The sequence below is a fragment of the Pipistrellus kuhlii genome, unplaced genomic scaffold (genome assembly GCF_014108245.1).
Source record: "Pipistrellus kuhlii isolate mPipKuh1 unplaced genomic scaffold, mPipKuh1.p scaffold_m20_p_1, whole genome shotgun sequence".
Classification (NCBI taxonomy): Eukaryota; Metazoa; Chordata; class Mammalia; order Chiroptera; family Vespertilionidae; genus Pipistrellus; species Pipistrellus kuhlii.
The window spans coordinates 176,237,274-176,253,709 of record NW_023425404.1 but is presented as its reverse complement, the minus strand read 5'-3'; the positions used below and the strand labels follow the sequence as shown (position 1 = coordinate 176,253,709).

Here is a 16,436-nt window from a genome sequence, read left to right as displayed (position 1 = left end):
ATTGTCCGTAATGGGGCTCCTTGAGTCCCACCTGATGTTCTCAAATCCATCTTCTCCAGTGACGAACTGCTACAATGATGTTATAACATGATAAGAAATACATCTTTAGTTTTTCAGTCTCACCAGGGAGAGGAGAGGGGTTTGATATTGAGCTAATCATCAACAGTCAATGATTCATTAATCAGCCTGTGTAATAAGATTTCCATAACAGCCCTAAACCACAAAGTTGGGAGAGCTTTCGCTTTGGTGAACACCCCCAGGTGCAGCATGGCGGAACACCCCAAACTTCTTGCGGACAGGTGCTCCTGTGATCGCAACTCTTCCGGATCACAACCTACTGCTTCTTTAGCTGGCTGCCCATTTATAAACCAGAGGCCTGGTGCACGAAATTCGTACATGGGAAGGGTCCCTAGGTCTGGCCAGCGATCAGGGCTGACGGGGCCTTCCTCCCCCAACTGCTGGCTGCCAGCCAGGGCCTTCTTTCATTCCACACTGCCTACTGGTGGTCAGCACACATCATAGCAAGTGGTAAGACTCCCAGTCAGTTGAAAACCCGATGGGACAATTTTTGTATATTATCATTTTATTTATTTATTTATAATATATTTTATCTATTTTTTTAAAGAGAGGAAGGGAGAGGGGGAGGAATAGAGAGTTAGAAACATTGATGAGAGAGAAACATTGATCAGCTGCCTCCTACACACCCCCCACTGGGGATGTCCTTGCAACCAAGGTACATGCCCTTGATTGGAATCAAACCTGGGACCCTTCAGTCCACAGGCTGATGCTCTATCCACTGAGCCAATCCGGTCAGGGCTATATTATCCTTTTATTATATAGGATGCCTTTATGATGTTTCCCTGAGACTACGAGCCATTCTAGCAAATTATCCAACCTGAGAAGGGGTTGTGGCAATCCTCGATGTATAGCTAGTCAGTCAGTCAGTGTTCTGGACTTGTGATTGGCATACAATCTTGTGGAACTGTGAAATCTTCACTAACTACAGGTAGTTAGAATCGAATTAAATTGTAGGACATCCAGTTGGTATCCGCGGAGAACTGGAGAATTGCTTGGTGTGTGAAACCCACACATTTGGTGTCAGAAGTGTTCTGTGAGTTGAAACAGATCGCAGGAGCTAAGCTATGTTCCCAGTTATAAGACTCACCGTGAAGCCAAAAGTCTCAGATGATTGCATTTGAGTTCAAAAAGTTCAAGGCAATGACTTGTGCATGGAAAGCAGTGACTGCCCACTCATCTGCAGTAACATGAGGCTTCCAGCAATTCACCACACACCCAACTATGTACTGAGTTTGTGCAACATGCCACAACCAAGCCTGGCTCTGGGTTAGAAGAGCGATAACTTTCTCTTCTAAGACGCTAAGCCATGTACATGTGGATTACTAAGCTGTTTTGTTTTCCCACTAAAATTCTTCTTCCTTCTGTTGTAGGAATGCTCCAAGTATTCCAAGAAACCTATACTTCAGAGCCGACACTGAGAATCACCACAGCCAAGCATGATTGTTCTCTCCCAACTGCATCCACAAAGCCCCAATCCTCATCTGGCTCGGGACTCTGGGGAGGTGTGCAGGGGAAGCTGTTCAGGGATCAGCATGATAATTCCTTCCTTCCTTCCTTCCTTCCTTCCTTCCTTCCCTCCTTCCTTCCTTCCTTCCTTCCTTCCCTCCCTTCCCTCCCTCCCTCCCTCCTTCCCTCCCTCCCTCCATTTGTTCCTTCCTTCCTCTACCCCCCTCCCCCCCAACAACCTCAGGCCTCCACACTTCACTGGCTGGTGCTGAAACATGCTTATCAGAAGATACTGCTGTCCTCACACAGGCACCAGCAGGGATGGTCTTGCTGTGAAAGATCTGCTGGAAATGCCTTCGCACATCCCTCTGAGGGAAACCACCTGGACGATCCCTGACAACGCCTTCCCTAAAAGGTTATTCTAAGCGGAAGGCATTAGCAAGCAGCCCAGCATGGTTAATAGAAGGCAAGGAAGCCACTTGGAAAGAGATAAAATAGAACTACACTGTAAGTCAGCAAAACGGTCAAGTACACCCTGATGCCTCCGCATCTCACGGGGCTGCACGAAAAAGAAATCCACTCCAGAGGTCAAGATAACACCGCAGCCGGGGAGAGAATGATAGCTGTGTCCCTGAGGACCCTTCTCCTGAGGCAGGACAGCCCGTCCCCCGGATTAAACTTCCATCAGCGGGTTTGGAAGCCATCCATCATTCATTACTGTCTGGCTCAGAGCACCCTCTGACTGGATGTCCTTACAAAGTCCCCATCCTCTATGCAGAGACACCCCCCCTTCCCACCGCCATTACACCTAGGAAAAGAAATAACAGCCAGGCAGAAATAGCCACAACTTTCAGATGAACTCCAAAGCCCAGCAGCCCGCTGTCTCTACATCCCTGTCACCTGACACAGAACTGCCCTCTGTCGCTGCCAACGTCTACCCATTAGCAAGGACGTCTCCCTGGCAGGAGCGCCAGGTGCCGCCTGCTGTGGGCGCAGCTGAACAGAAAGGGCAGCTCCGCTCGCGGCTGCTCCCCGAAGCGGCTCTGCTTTCAGCGCACACCTGTGTCTTTTCTCATGGTTAGGAAGCCAGATCCGTAAGGCCAGGGCCAGGCCACAGGGTCCGGCGTCCCCTCAGGCCCCCGGTCATTTCAGACCATCCTTCATGTCTTGTCGGGATTCACAGGAGAGCGTCCTCTTTGGACAGAGGGAGGTCCCAGGGGTCTGGGTATGCCCTGCCCCTCCAGACAGGCCACCGAAGGGGAGTCACACCCTGCTGAGCCCAGCCTCTAAACAACTTAAACCAGGGGCTTGTGGGGGGGAAAAAAGCCAGCTGGGAAATATCCTAGGCAGAGAGTAGGGGAAGATATTCTGCACGCTTGGCACTATATTCTTTTTTTATTTAAAAAAAAATATATATATATTTTTTTTACAGAGAGGAAGAGAGAGGGATAGAGAGTTAGAAACATCGATGAGAGAGAATCAGCGATCAGCTGCCTCCTGCACACCTCCCACTGGGGATATGCCCACAACCAAAGTACATGCCCTTGAACAGAATCGAACCTGGGACCTTTCAGTCTGCAGGCCGACACTCTATCCACTGAGCCAAACCCGTTTCGGCTCGGCGACACTATATTCTTTTTTTCTTTTTCTTTCTTTTTTTAAATATATTTTATTGATTTTTTTACAGAGAGGAAGAGAGAAAGAGAGAGAGAGTTAGAAACATCAATGAGTGAGAATCATCAATCAGCTGCCTCTTGCACACTCCCTACTGGGGATGTGCCCGCAACCAAGGGACATGCCCTTGAACAGAATCGAACCTGGGACCTTTTAGTCTGCAGGCTGACACTCTATCCACTCGGCGGCACTATAGTCTTTAGGTAAACGTTCCCCGAGATCCTAACCAGGTAAAACAATGAAAGGTAAACTCATTTGGAAGTTTATGGATGCTCTATGACATGGCAAAACTTTATTAAACATTATTCATAAAAACAAAACAAAACAGAAGTGTACGCAACGCCTCCTGGGAGGAGAGTTTTAGTTCCTCAGACTGTGACCAGGAGCCATGTCACCGGGTGGACACGCACTGTGGGAGAGAGCCCTTTCAGAAAGCACTGTGCACGGTGCTGTGACAGCCGCCGCGGCTGCTGAAGGACGGCGACCTTTATCAGCGCAGGCCCAAAGAACATGCTAAACCCAAAGTGACGGATACATTCGGAAATTGCACGCCTGAGTAAAGCACTCTGAACTTCAGGGGGACTCGTGCCCTTCCAGCCTCGAGTGTATACACACTCCTTCTCCACGTTAACCGCGTCAAGAAGTCCCCTAGGAGATTCCAGCCTCTCGGCAAGGAAAGCCACAAAAGAGAATGAGAAATAGGCTTGTTTCCACAAGCAAAATGAAACACTTTTATGTTTTATTCATGCAAAGCGCCAACCCCTTCCCTTTGCGGCATTGCGAATTGAATTTGCTCTTATAAATGGCTGTAAAAAAAAAAAAAGCAAAAGCAAAAGAAAGTTAAAAAAAAAAAAAAGGCAGGAATGCAAAGGCCCCTTCTTCTAGGGAATGAAAACTCCGGGGACCAATGGGGGAAACAGAACCTTTCACTGGCAAACATACATTTTTATTTGCTGCGATCTGGCCCGAGGCCCCAACCAGCACATGAGCTTGTTCAGATCCTGAAAACCGACAGGGAACCCTGAGCGAGTTTCTAAATTACAGAAGTTGGAGGAATTGAGCAAGGAGAGAGAGAAAGAGAGAGAGAGAGAGAGAGAGAGAGAGAGAGAGAGAGAGAGAGGGGAGAGAACTCATGGACATGAACAATAGTATGGTAGTTGTAGGGGGTGGGGTGGGTGGAGGTGGAAGAGGGCACAGGGGATAAATGGTGAGAAAAAAAATCAAACAAAAAAAAACTCACCAACAATCCTATCTAATAAAGGGGGAATGTGCTAATAGACCCTCAGACCATCGCAAAGATGGCGGTGACAACAGCCAATAAGAAGGGAATACGCTAATTGACTGCCACACCCTCAAAGATGGCAGCACCCACAGCTACAAGATGGCAGTGCCCAGTCCTCTCAGCTCCACAGCTGCCTAGGGCCGGCCGAAGGCACAGGCAAGCCTCAGATGGTGGCTACCCAGCTGCCCAGGGCCGCCTGAGGCTCAGGTAACCAGGGCCAGCCAAGGCTTGCACTGCCGGCAGTGGCAGCAGCAGAGGTGTGATGAGGCATCACCTTCCCTGGATGCCCTTGAGGGCTCCAAGACTGTGAGAGGGGGCAGGCCGGCCTGAAGGACCCCCCTCCAGTACATGAATTTTCATGCACCGGGCCTCTAGTTTCTAAATAACACTTATTTACTAACATTGAGCAATAAGCAGTTTAAAAAACATGGGTAACCCAGCCCACCTCTCAAAGACATACCCAAGGCAATGTGACCTAACTTACACTGACACCCCTGGGGGCAGAGGGCTCTTCCTGCTTCTTAGGATGTCTGGCCTCTCTCCTCTGCATCACATGATAAGCTGCTCTTGAAACCTCCCTGAGGCCAGGCTCCTCTCTGTCTCTGAAAGGACGCCAGGTACGTAATTAGCTGCATCCGCGCAGGGGTCCTCAAACTTTTTAAAGTGGGGGCCAGATCACGGTCCCTCAGAGAGCTGGAGGGCTGGACTATATGAACTACTAATTCCTACTGTAACACCTCGGCTGCGCTCACTGCCCAAAAAACCTGGCGGGCCGGATCAGACTCCTCTGCGGGCCGCATGTGGCCCGCGGGCCGTAGTTTGAAGACGCCTGCGCTAGGGCTTTGACAAATCCAGAGCGAACACCCACTAAGCATTGCCGCATCCCCATCACGGTGCCAGCTACTGTACACACACACAGGCACGCATGCCATGCTGTGTGGTCCTCATTATGATCCGAATTTCACAGAAGATAGGAACTGAGGCTCAGAGCTTAAATAATTCAGTCAACTGGAGTTTGAATGTTTGTGTTTTTTTTTTTCTTCCTGAACCTGGAGCGCTTGGCTTCACTTTAGAGTCGGACGGGACTGAAAACCTCATCAGCGAAACCCGCTCCAGACGTGCCCTTAAGAAAACACAACCCACCTCGTTGTGTGTGTTTACAATGATCTTCACCTTGGCTCCCGCCTTAACCAACAAGCTTGGAGGACAGGAGCCAGGGAAGGATCAAGTATCTTCCACCCTCCCATCAAGGCTAAACGCTTTTAATGCCGAGCAAACATTATCAGGTATTTCCCCTGTAAAACTAATCAGTTCGTGTCGGGCATCCACTCCCGTGCCACAGCTCTGGCGAGCGAGTGGATGGCAGGTGTTTTCACTTAGCATCTACCCACTCGTTCCCCTCAAAGCACCTGGCCCAGCGGCCACCCTTCAGCACTCCATTAACGGGAGCTCAGGCACAGCCATGCTCCCGGAAGGATTATCCCACCAGCAGTCAGAGGACACCTCCCCTTTCTTGTGCAGACCATTTCTTGAGTCTGGTTTCAGCAAGAATGCTTGTACTTTTATCGACGGATGCCTAACCATTTTCTCTTCTGGCGTAGAACTTGCAACTGAACCGAGGCGGGGCAGCCCGAGATAGAGTTCTAGAGAGGATTACCCGCTCCGATTAACCAGGAGAGCCGCCTCGCTGCTGTCTGCGATTTTTACCCGCGTTGACAGTGTCCTTACCTAGTTTCCACAACACAGTAACTAACCACCCTAAAGCGCATCCCAAAAAGCTACGAGGGCCTCAGGGACCCTGAGAGCTGCCAAAGACTAAATAAACAGTTGACCCCGGAATAAACGCAGGGGTTAGGGGCACCAACCATCCGAGCAGTGGAAAAGCCACATCTAAGTTCAGTCGGCACCCACACCCTCCAATTTCCAGCTGCAGCTAGAGAATACAGCCGCCCCTTGAATGACATGGGTCTGAACTACTTGGGTCCAACATGTGAGCCCCAGCAGTTCAAGCCGGCGTCGCTCAGGGGTCAGTTGTGATTCAAGCGTTCAGTGCCTCTGAGGTAGCCCAGGTGCTGAACGGTGGCATCCACACGACGTCTGTGATAACGGCCACTTTTTAGATTAAATATGAAAATGAAAATCAGAACTTCCAGTCAGCCTGGAGGACAAGAAATTCACCACACTCCTGAGTAAGAAGCACCTCTGTCGACCACACATTTTCAGAATTTCAGAAAAAGATGCACTGAATGGAGATTTGATATGACCAGATGTTTCAAGTGCTAAAAAGGTTCAGCTACCCCAAGCCCCAGGAGTTCCTGGTGATCGTGACTCAGGGATCTGAAGGTGGTAACTGAGGCTGTGCAGCTACTCCCTCACGCAAGCTGCTCCCCCACGCAAGCTACACCCCCCACGCAGGCTGCTCCCCCACACAAGCCCTCTACAGAGAAGGTACCAGGGGGAGGCGTGGGGAATGAACAGCCCAGACCCAACCGAGCGAAGTGGAGGATTAAAACAGAATGCAGAGCAGGGGGGAAAGGAAGGGAGGATTCAGGGGTCCTGGTTCATTGGGAACGTTGCTGGATGAGGATGAGGAGCAGGAGGATAAACACGCAGACATCCAAGGCAGCATCCAGAACGGACCATAGGTCTGAGGCACTGAACCCAGGAGGGAAGCGGCGTGGAGGGCTTCCGTGGCAGGGACAGAAACCAGCGGTCATGGTTTACATTCCTGAAGGAAGTCTGCCGTCACTGCACGGCCAGTGAAGAGCAGCAGCAGGCGTGGAGCCCCCCGGGGCCCCGGGGAGGGGACGGCGGCCGGCCCGGACACTCACCGGCCGTTGTCGCGGCCCACGCCCCACACGCGGATGCTCACGATGGGCTGCGAGTGCAGCACCGTGCGGTCCATGGGGTCCACCAGGCTGAGCGTGTCGTTCTCCAGGATCAGGTACATGTCCTTGCCCTGGAGCCAGAGAGAGCACGTTAGCCTCCTCCCCAGCGCCCACGCCCGCCCCTGCCGTGTCTGCGGCCGCCGGGGGCCGTGGTGGGCAAACAGCTGCTCTTTGGCCACTCGAGTGCGGATCTTCCACAAAATACCACGGCCTGGGTGAGCCTACTTTAAGGAAGTAGAGTTAGAAGAAGTTTAAGTAAGAAATGTGGCTGTTGCCGAAACCGGTTTGGCTCAGTGGTAGAGCGTCCGTCTGCGGACTGAAAAGTCCCGGGTTCAATTCCCGTCAGGGGCATGTACATTGGTTGCAGGCACATCCCCAGTGGGGGGTGTGCAGGAGGCAGCTGGTCGATGTTTCTCTCTCGACATTTCTAGCTATCTCTCTCCCTTCCTCTCTGTAAAAAACCAATAAAATATATTTAAAAAGGAAAAAAAAAAAGAAATGTGGCTGTCCAAAGAAATTCCAATCATTGTCCTGTTGATATTTGGCTCTGTTGACTCATGAGTTTGCCGGCCACTGGCCTTGGGTGTCCTTTCAACGAGCGAAAGAAGCCACCCCGTGGTCTCGAACTTGTTCTCCTAAAGGGAGAGACACCCTCTCCTGAGTAAAGAGTTTGTAAGTCTTCCACATTGCCTCCCATCCCCATGTCTCTCCCTGTCCAAGTCCTCTGGGAAGTGTCCCGGGCCTGTTTCTCGCCGGCTCTCATTTTTCATTATTTACATTTCTGAATCTCCAGGGAAAAGGTGGGACTCCTGCCTCCACCACCTGTCCCTGTGGGGAACTGCACCTGCTACACCCCCATCGCCCCTCAGGACCACGTCCCCCAGGGCTCCGCTTCCACGAAGCACAGCAGAGGGAACCGGTCCTGCCATTCACCGTCGCCTCGCATCACTCACCTCTCCCCAAATGCCGACCGTGTCCCGGATGTCGTTTTTGCAGTAGGAGAGCTGCCTGATGCAGTTGTTGACGGCAACGCTGCTTTTCCCGGGGGCCAGGTCCTCCTCTGCCATTTCCACCCATCCCAGGGAGCGCACAGCAAAACACTGGAAGACAATAGAGGCAGGAATGTGAAATTCCTCACAGGTCACAGGTCACTCTCCGTCCATCTACCATAAAAGCCTCTGCAAGGTATGCCTATGAGCCTTTAGCTGCTACATCATGTTCAATATCTCATCCCTATTTTTTAAAAAATTTGATATAATGGTGTGACATTGGGCAACATGAACATACAGGTTCAGGAGTGGGTTTCTATGCTACCAGAGCTGTAGACTGTACCATGTGCCCACCACCCAAAGTCAAACTTCTCGGCGCCATATATTAGGATCCCTTCTCCCCATCCCTATTGTTGGAAAATTACACTGCGGATTTTTTTTTTTTTTTTTTTGCTATTAGAAAGTGTAGTGATAGCCGAAACTGGTTTGGCTCAGTGGATAGGCACATGTGTCAAACACAAGGCCCGCGGGCCAAATCCCTCCCGCCAGGCCTTGCAATGTGGCCCGCACTGCGCTGTCATCACTGCACTCCGCTGCGTTTCCATCACAATGACAGTTTATGACTGTTTAGTAAACCATTCGGCCCGCGATTTAGGCTAAATTTTAGATTTTGGCCCCTTCTCTGATTGAGTTCGACACCCCTAGGATAGAGTGTCTGAAAGGTCCCAGGTTCGATTCCGGTCAAGGGCATGTACTGTGGTTGTGGGCACATCCCCAGTAGGGGGTGTGCAGGAGACAGCTGGTCGATGCTCCTTTCTCATCGATGTGTCTAGCTCTCTATCCCTCTTTCTTCCTCTCTGTAAAAAATCAATAAAATATATTAAAAAAAAAAGAAAAAAGAAAAATAGAAAGTGTAGTGATAACTATCTTCTTGCCTAACTTTCTGTGTGCGTGCTCAGATTTTTTTTCTTAGAATAGATAACTAGACGTGGAATTACAGGGCCAACGGACATGGAAACGTCTAGGCTCATTCATCTACTAGAAGGCGGCGTTCTTAATCGTAAGAAGTGCAACCCCCACGGGCTCTGCTGGTTGTGAGCACCCAGGAAAAGGCGACGGGAGAGAGAGTGAACCAAGTATGAGCGTTAAGCGCTCTAATAACAAGGAGGCAGAATGTACCCTCCAATGCCCGGAAGTGGGGGGAACGGTGCTCCCAGGACGGCCTGGCTCAGCTCCCGCCGCTCGTTAGGAGCTTCACATCCCGCGAAGCCCGCAGAATGGCCGGCTCGTGAGACTCCTTAAAGCGCAAGCTCATTTATTCTTTGATCACGTGGAGATGCTTTGTGATAACGCTCTTTGTCTTTTAAAAGTTCAGAGGGTCAATTAAAGTAATACAAAAAGCATTGTGTGCATACCGCAACACGTAACAAATCCGAAGATGTACAAAGGAGAGTCCCCGGGACCCGTGCGGCTGCAGCATCTGCTTTGCTGATCATCACCAGGGAGGGCTGGGGGGCTGGACTGGGTCCCTCACCTGACCCTGCAGCCCGGGCCCTAATCCCCCTTGGAGGGCTGGGTCTCCCCCCAGCTTGCATCAATGGAAGAGACCACCCTCCTGGGACAGGGAGGGGGCATCTTGTAACGTTTCCCAAAGTGAATGTCACAATGAAATGAGGAAATGCAGCCAATTGTCCCAAAGAGACCCCTTCAGCCCAGTTCAGCCTTCCCTGTCTCAGCCTCCCGGCCCAGCCTCCTTCCGGAGTTGTTAATCACAGCATCTCAGGGAAAACACACACACACACACACACACAATTACAGAAGGCATCCCACTTAAGCCCAGTGCCTGAGGGTCCTCCCATCCTGCAGGAGCACTGAGGTGCCTGTGTGACCGCTTGGAGCAGAACCCTGCCATAGGCTGACGGTGCCTAGGGGCCGTTTACAAATTCACCAAAAGGAGAAGGTTGTTCTTGGGATGACTGCAAAAGCTCGCAGGGCCCTGTGTCCCGATTCAGAGAGAGGAGCAGACAGGCCTCCAGTCAGGCGTCAGGCTGTGCCCTGTTCCTGAGTCCTGGGGAGAGGTCTGGGGATGCCCTCACATTCCCTCTGCGGGTGTGTGCCCACCGCACTGCGACTGCTCGATGTCATTACAGTTTTTTGTTGTTTTTAAAAAAGTATGTCTTATTAATTCCAGGGAGAGGAGGAGAGGAAGAGAGGAGAGAGCAATAGAAACACCAATGACAATAGAGAATCATTGATGGGCTGCCTCCTGCACGCATGCCCCCTATTGGGGATCCAGCCCGCAATCCAGGCATGTGCGCTTGACTGGAATCGAACCTGGGGCCCTTCAGTCCGCAGGCCGACGCTCTATCCACTGAGCCAAACCAGCCAGGGCTCAATGCGGTTTTGAGCGCGTGGCTCTAGAGTAGGGATTGTCTGGATTCAGATCTTAGCTCTTCAATGTACTGGTACTGTGATTGTGGGAAAGTAATATGCAAAGTGTCTCCCCCCCCCCCCCCCCCCCCCCCCCGTTTCTAAAAATAGGAATAACAATTGTTCCCTCTCAGGGTTCTCACTAGGAGAAAACAAGGTAATATATCAAGAGAACCAGCATGTAGAAAATACTCAATGAACATGTGCTGAGTGAAAGAGCAAATGAATACGGTGCCACATAAATCTAAACTAGGGTCATCAACGGGGAGACGAAACACTTGCACTGAGGGGGACCACACACTTCATTTGTCCCCAGGATGGCTCTGGCTCATGTCTGTTGTTGTGGCAAAATCATTAAGAGCAGCTCCCAGTTTGAATAATAAATTATTACTGTCACTCTAGTAAAAACTCCAGCCCACTCCCAGTTTGAATAATAAATTATTACTGTCACTCTAGTAAAAACTCCAGCCCACTCCCAGTTTGAATAATAAATTATTACTGCCACTCTAGTAAAAACTCCAGCCCACTCCCAGTTTGAATAATAAATTATTACTGTCACTCTAGTAAAAACTCCAGCCCACTCCCAGTTTGAATAATAAATTATTACTGTCACTCTAGTAAAAACTCCAGCCCACTCCCAGTTTGAATAATAAATTATTACTGTCACTCTAGTAAAAACTCCAGCCCACTCCCAGTTTGAATAATAAATTATTACTGCCACTCTAGTAAAAACTCCAGCCCACTCAGCCTCTGGCATGGAAATGGGGTTGGACAGGACACCGAGATGTGCCCAACTGGAAACGGAGCTCAAAATCAACAGAAGCTGCTATGAGTAGAGTATCTTGGTGATCCTGGGTTTGGGCGCCAAAAAAACAGTATTAATGTGGAATTTCCTTAAAACTAGAAGCCAGGAACATAATTTTTCGCTTTCTCTAATTGCCTACTACAAAATTCTACAGACTATGAGTACCCAAAAGAATTTATTAACAACTAGTGGCCTGGTGCATAAGATATGTGCACATTAAAAGGGGATTAATTAGAGGAAATAATTTAATATTGCCATTTGCCCTTTTTCTAAAATAGAAGTGTCAGAGATGAAAGAAAATTAGCAAAATGTATATGAAAATCTTCCTCCTGTCAGAGCTTGGGGCTCGCCATGAGCTCCCCACCCACCTGCACAGGCTTTGAAATCCCGCGAGACCCAGACCTGGCCTGTCCCACCCCCGTCAATCCCTGCTGGGCAGGGGGCGCAATTTCAGGTCCCCTGGCCTGGGGCGAAGGGCATGGCCTGTGCTCTCCCCCCATTCCCCGTCAAGCCCTACCAGGTGGGAGGCAGGGCCTGAGGCCCCCAGCCCCGGTGCCAGGGCGGAGGGCTCAGCCTGAGGTCCCCCACCCCAGCCCAGCACCACGTAGCTTCAGGTCCCTGCTGATTGCTCGTTATGGCTCCTTCGGGAACCCCGCCTCCATTGTGGGCACAGCCATCTTTGTGACGGCATGAGGGTCAATTTGCATATCACCTCTTTATTATATAGGATAAGGAAGGTAAAAAACAAAAATACTGGCTGCTTTTTGTCCCTTGAGTCCAAGAACACCTGGATTTCAAACTAAACCAGCTCACTAAAAAAAATCAAGGGTATTTTTCTTGCCTAAGAAATGCAAATTTCTAGCTAATCCAACCACTGACATTAAGTATATTGTTTTTTCATGCTGATAAAGAGAAAACAAGAGTCCTAAATATATTATTATGAAGCTTTTATTTAATTTTCCTTGTGCAATTCTTCTCTTGCAGTTTAGTTCCTGATTTGAAAAGTGTCACCACCAGAGCAGAAGAAAACTGGGTGAATGGGGAATAACTGAGCCCCACCAGGGAGTGCACTCAGCTTCCTCCCAAGGATGGCACAGCAAAGAGCAACCCATGCTGTTTGGTGCTGCCCCCGTGTGGCCTGGAAGGTTTATAACCACCATCACTTTTCCTTTGGGCAGGGGCGTGTGTGTGTGTGTGTGTGTGTGTGTGTGTGTGTGTGTGTGTTTAATGGTTTCCATACTAATCAGCTCTGGGAAGACTTATTTCAGAGTATGGGAAGAGTTAAAAATATTTAGTAAAAATTATAAAAATATTTAATAAAATGCCTTTTCCATTTTTGAATAAAGCTCAATAGTTGCACTTTGATTGATACTTGTTCTTCAATAGCTTTAAAAAAAAAGAGCAAAAATGAGTAATGATTTAGAGAAGTGGTCAGCAAACTCCTTAGTCAACAGAGCCAAATATCAATAGTACAACGATTGAAATTTCTTTGGAGAGACAAATTTTTAAAACTTAAACTTCCTCTAATGCCACTTCTTCAAAACAGACTCGCCCAGGCCGTGGTATTTTGTGGAAGAGCCCCACTCAAGGGGCCAAAGAGCCGCATGTGGCTCGCAAGGACCAGTTTGCCAACCATGGGTTGTAGGGGTGTCGAACTCAATCAGAGAAGGGGCCAAAATCTAAAATCCAGCCTAAATCGCGGGCCGAATGGTTTACTGAACAGTCATAAACTGTCATTGTGATGGAAACGCAACGGAGTGCAGTGATGACAGTGCGGTGCGGGCCACATTGCAAGGCCTGGCGGGACGGATTTGGCCCGCGGGCCTTGTGTTTGACACATGTGGTTTAGAGCATGCACTGTGACATCCGATGAACCTGGATTCAGTCATAACCTTGCTCTTTACCACCCAATGACTCTGGGCAAGTCACTTCAGGTTTCTAAGTCTCAGTTTCTTCATCTGTAAAATGGGACTAAAAATAGTACCTATGCTTTCCAGTACCACTGTGAGGATAAATGAGATAAAATGCTGGTACAGTGCTTAATTATACTGCCTGGCATATAGTAAGAATTCAATAATGTTCATTATTATTATTATTATTATTAATTATTGATACATTTAACACTTTTTTATGTGTGGGTTTTGAAGATTTTTCTAGTTTAACAGATTTTAGCCATGCTAGCACATGGAGTGGAGGGGAGGTACAGTAGATCATTGTGTGTGTGAGCACGCAACCTAGAGGGCTTTGTTAAAATGCAGAAAACTGGGCCTGTCCCCAAGGTTTCTGATTCAGTGGGTGAGGGGGGGCTTGAGAGTCGGCCATTTGCACACTGTGCACCAGGGGGCGCCACCACACTTCCTTCTTTCCTCCCTTCCTTTTCCCCCCAACCCCTAAAACCTGGTAACAGATCACTGAAGTTAAGGAATCTCCATGGAGACAGGGGAAATACAGCTGCAATCAACTGAGGCCTGCTGTTCACAATGCGTTCTGTGATGGCCTAGTGTTGTTGGGCTCAGGGACAACCTGAGGGCGGGGCCGAGGGCCAGCCAGAGTGGGGCTGGGTTCCCGGGGCTCCTCAGCTGGAGTGCTGTTCCTCCTCTCACACCAAAGGCTTTGTGCTGTTCAAGGATGGCCAGTGCTCCCAGCAATGGCAAACCCTCTCCAATGCCTGGCCCACTGTCACTCTTCCCTACCATGCTGAGTAGGGTGAACTGTTGCCACATTATTAACAATGTAAGTTTAAAAATAAAAACCAGAATGTCCATCTATTCATTTCTAGAGAGAAACACACGTCTAACTGGATGCTTGGGTTGGCTAACAGGAGGATTTGTTCTTGAGAGAAAATCCACTCTTGTCTCTAGTGACCAGCCCACTGCAGGCTGCTGAGCAAAGATGCAAGCAGAGAAGCCCACTTCTGCATCCCAACGGCCAGGACCCTTGGAGATTCATGGCCAGTGTGACAGAGACAGGCCTATGGGTGTGATTTAGTGCGGACACAGGTAACTGTATTAGTCATGTCCTTCCCAGGAGACAGGCTGCTTTTCTGAGGCCGATTTTCATCAATGGAAGAGCTGAGTGGAGGAGGGTTCAAACAAGAGACTTAGCTCAATGTTTCAAAGGTCCCATCACACATTATGTGTATATGCATACTTAAACCCAAACTTTCTAGGCATATCACACTGCACATGTTCACGTGATCGTCACCATCCTACTAGCAGTGACCGTTTACCGAGAATTTTACATATTCTATGCTATTTCCTATACTAAATTAAGAGCCTACACCTGCTGGGAAAAGTATGAAGGATGGCACTGACAATCACGGACCATTTTCCAAATACTACATGCTTCATAACACATAGTACATATTTCTCAACCCTACAAAGTATGAGCTACATTTGCTATTTTCTTTAAAAAATAAAATAAAAAAAATAATATATATATATATATATATATATATATATATATATATATACACACACACACACACACACACACACACACATTGATTTCAGAGGGGAAAGGAGAGGGAGAGAGAGAGAGAAACATCAATGATGAAAGAGATTCATTGATTGGCTGCCTCCTGCACGGCCCCTACTGGAGAGCAAGCCTTCAACCCAGGCATGTGCCCCTGACCGGAATCGAACCCGGGACCCTTCAGTCTGCAGGCCAACGCTCTATCCACTGAGCCAAACCAGTTAGGGCTACATTTACTATTTTCTATACGAGAAACCGAGGCTCAGAAACCTTAGTGAACTGCCATCAGTTCACCAAGGGTCCCACAGTAGGTACTCAGGGTCTCACAGTAGGTACTCAGGGTCCCACGGTAGGTTTGCAGCAGCTAGAGTTCCATCAGAGGCTTAGTCCCGAGGGGTAGATCATTATCCTGGTTTCAGAGAAGAAACCAGCTCAGTGAAGTTCAGTGCAGTGACCCCCTGAGGGCCAGCTGGATGCCCAGCCTAGTCCCGATCCCACTGCTCCTTCTTCTACCTTAGTTGTCCTATAAACAGGAACCTCAGCCAAAGGAGGCTCTTTGAGACCAGGCCTGCTCTGTGGCCCTCTGATCGCCCACTACTCAGAGGGCCTGGCACACACTTCACGCTTCGTAACGTTCGTGTCCAATGAAGACACATGAGCTGGAGACAGACCGAGGTATGGTGGCAAAAGGGGACCAGATCTGGTTAGGAGCCCTGGCCCACCACTTCCTGGCGGTGCCCTTGCCAAGTTAATTGTTGCCAGTGTTGCATCCTTGGAGGAGTGCCCCTGCCCTTGCAGGCAGGTGTTGAAAGGATTCAAGAGGCGTGTGCCGAACCCTGGCAGGGAGCCTGGCACAGCCATTTCCACTATTAGCCCAAGGCCCAAGGCAGCTCAGAGTCACCAGAAGCATCTCTAAGAAAGGATGTGACAGTCACCACAGAAACGTCTCCTGGTGGGACGGTGAACACGTGACACAAAAGCAGTAGACATTCCTGCTGGAGACACTCAAACGCCAACAAAAGCCGGGCCCGTGGCAGCAAACAGTGGCTTCCCAGCCAGCACTCTCGGAGCCTGAGCGAGAGCCAGCGCACGTCCAGGCAGAGCAGCGAGGCTGGCGGGACCCGCCTCTGTGCCTGCCGAGGAGCAGCAGGGGTCCCCACACCTGGGACACCATCCTTCCTCCCAGGAGCTGTGAACAGTAGTTTAGTCTGCCCCACGGGAGTCCTGGAAGACACTGGGGGCGAGTTCTCCAGTCCGCACGGCCGACGCACACCGCAGGGCCTGTGTCTGCTGTCCGAAGCTGAGAAATGCTCCCTGCAGAGTCAGCACAGAGTGAAACCACAGTGACCACCCAAGCTCTGCATGGAGAG

General features: G+C 49.7%; 1 protein-coding gene across 14 annotated transcripts in view; it reads right to left on the bottom strand.

Annotated features, from left to right (window-relative positions):
* Positions 1-16,436, bottom strand: part of APBB2 (amyloid beta precursor protein binding family B member 2) — a 324,770-nt gene that overhangs the window by 53,545 nt on the left and 254,789 nt on the right. For all 14 annotated transcript variants that reach the window (XM_036417779.2, XM_036417852.2, XM_036417754.2 and 11 more), the window contains 2 exons: positions 8,322-8,468; positions 7,312-7,439 (listed from right to left, as the gene is read on the bottom strand). In XM_036417779.2, the coding sequence (XP_036273672.1) occupies positions 7,312-7,439; positions 8,322-8,468 (275 nt within the window). The remainder of the gene's footprint in view (positions 1-7,311; positions 7,440-8,321; positions 8,469-16,436) is intronic.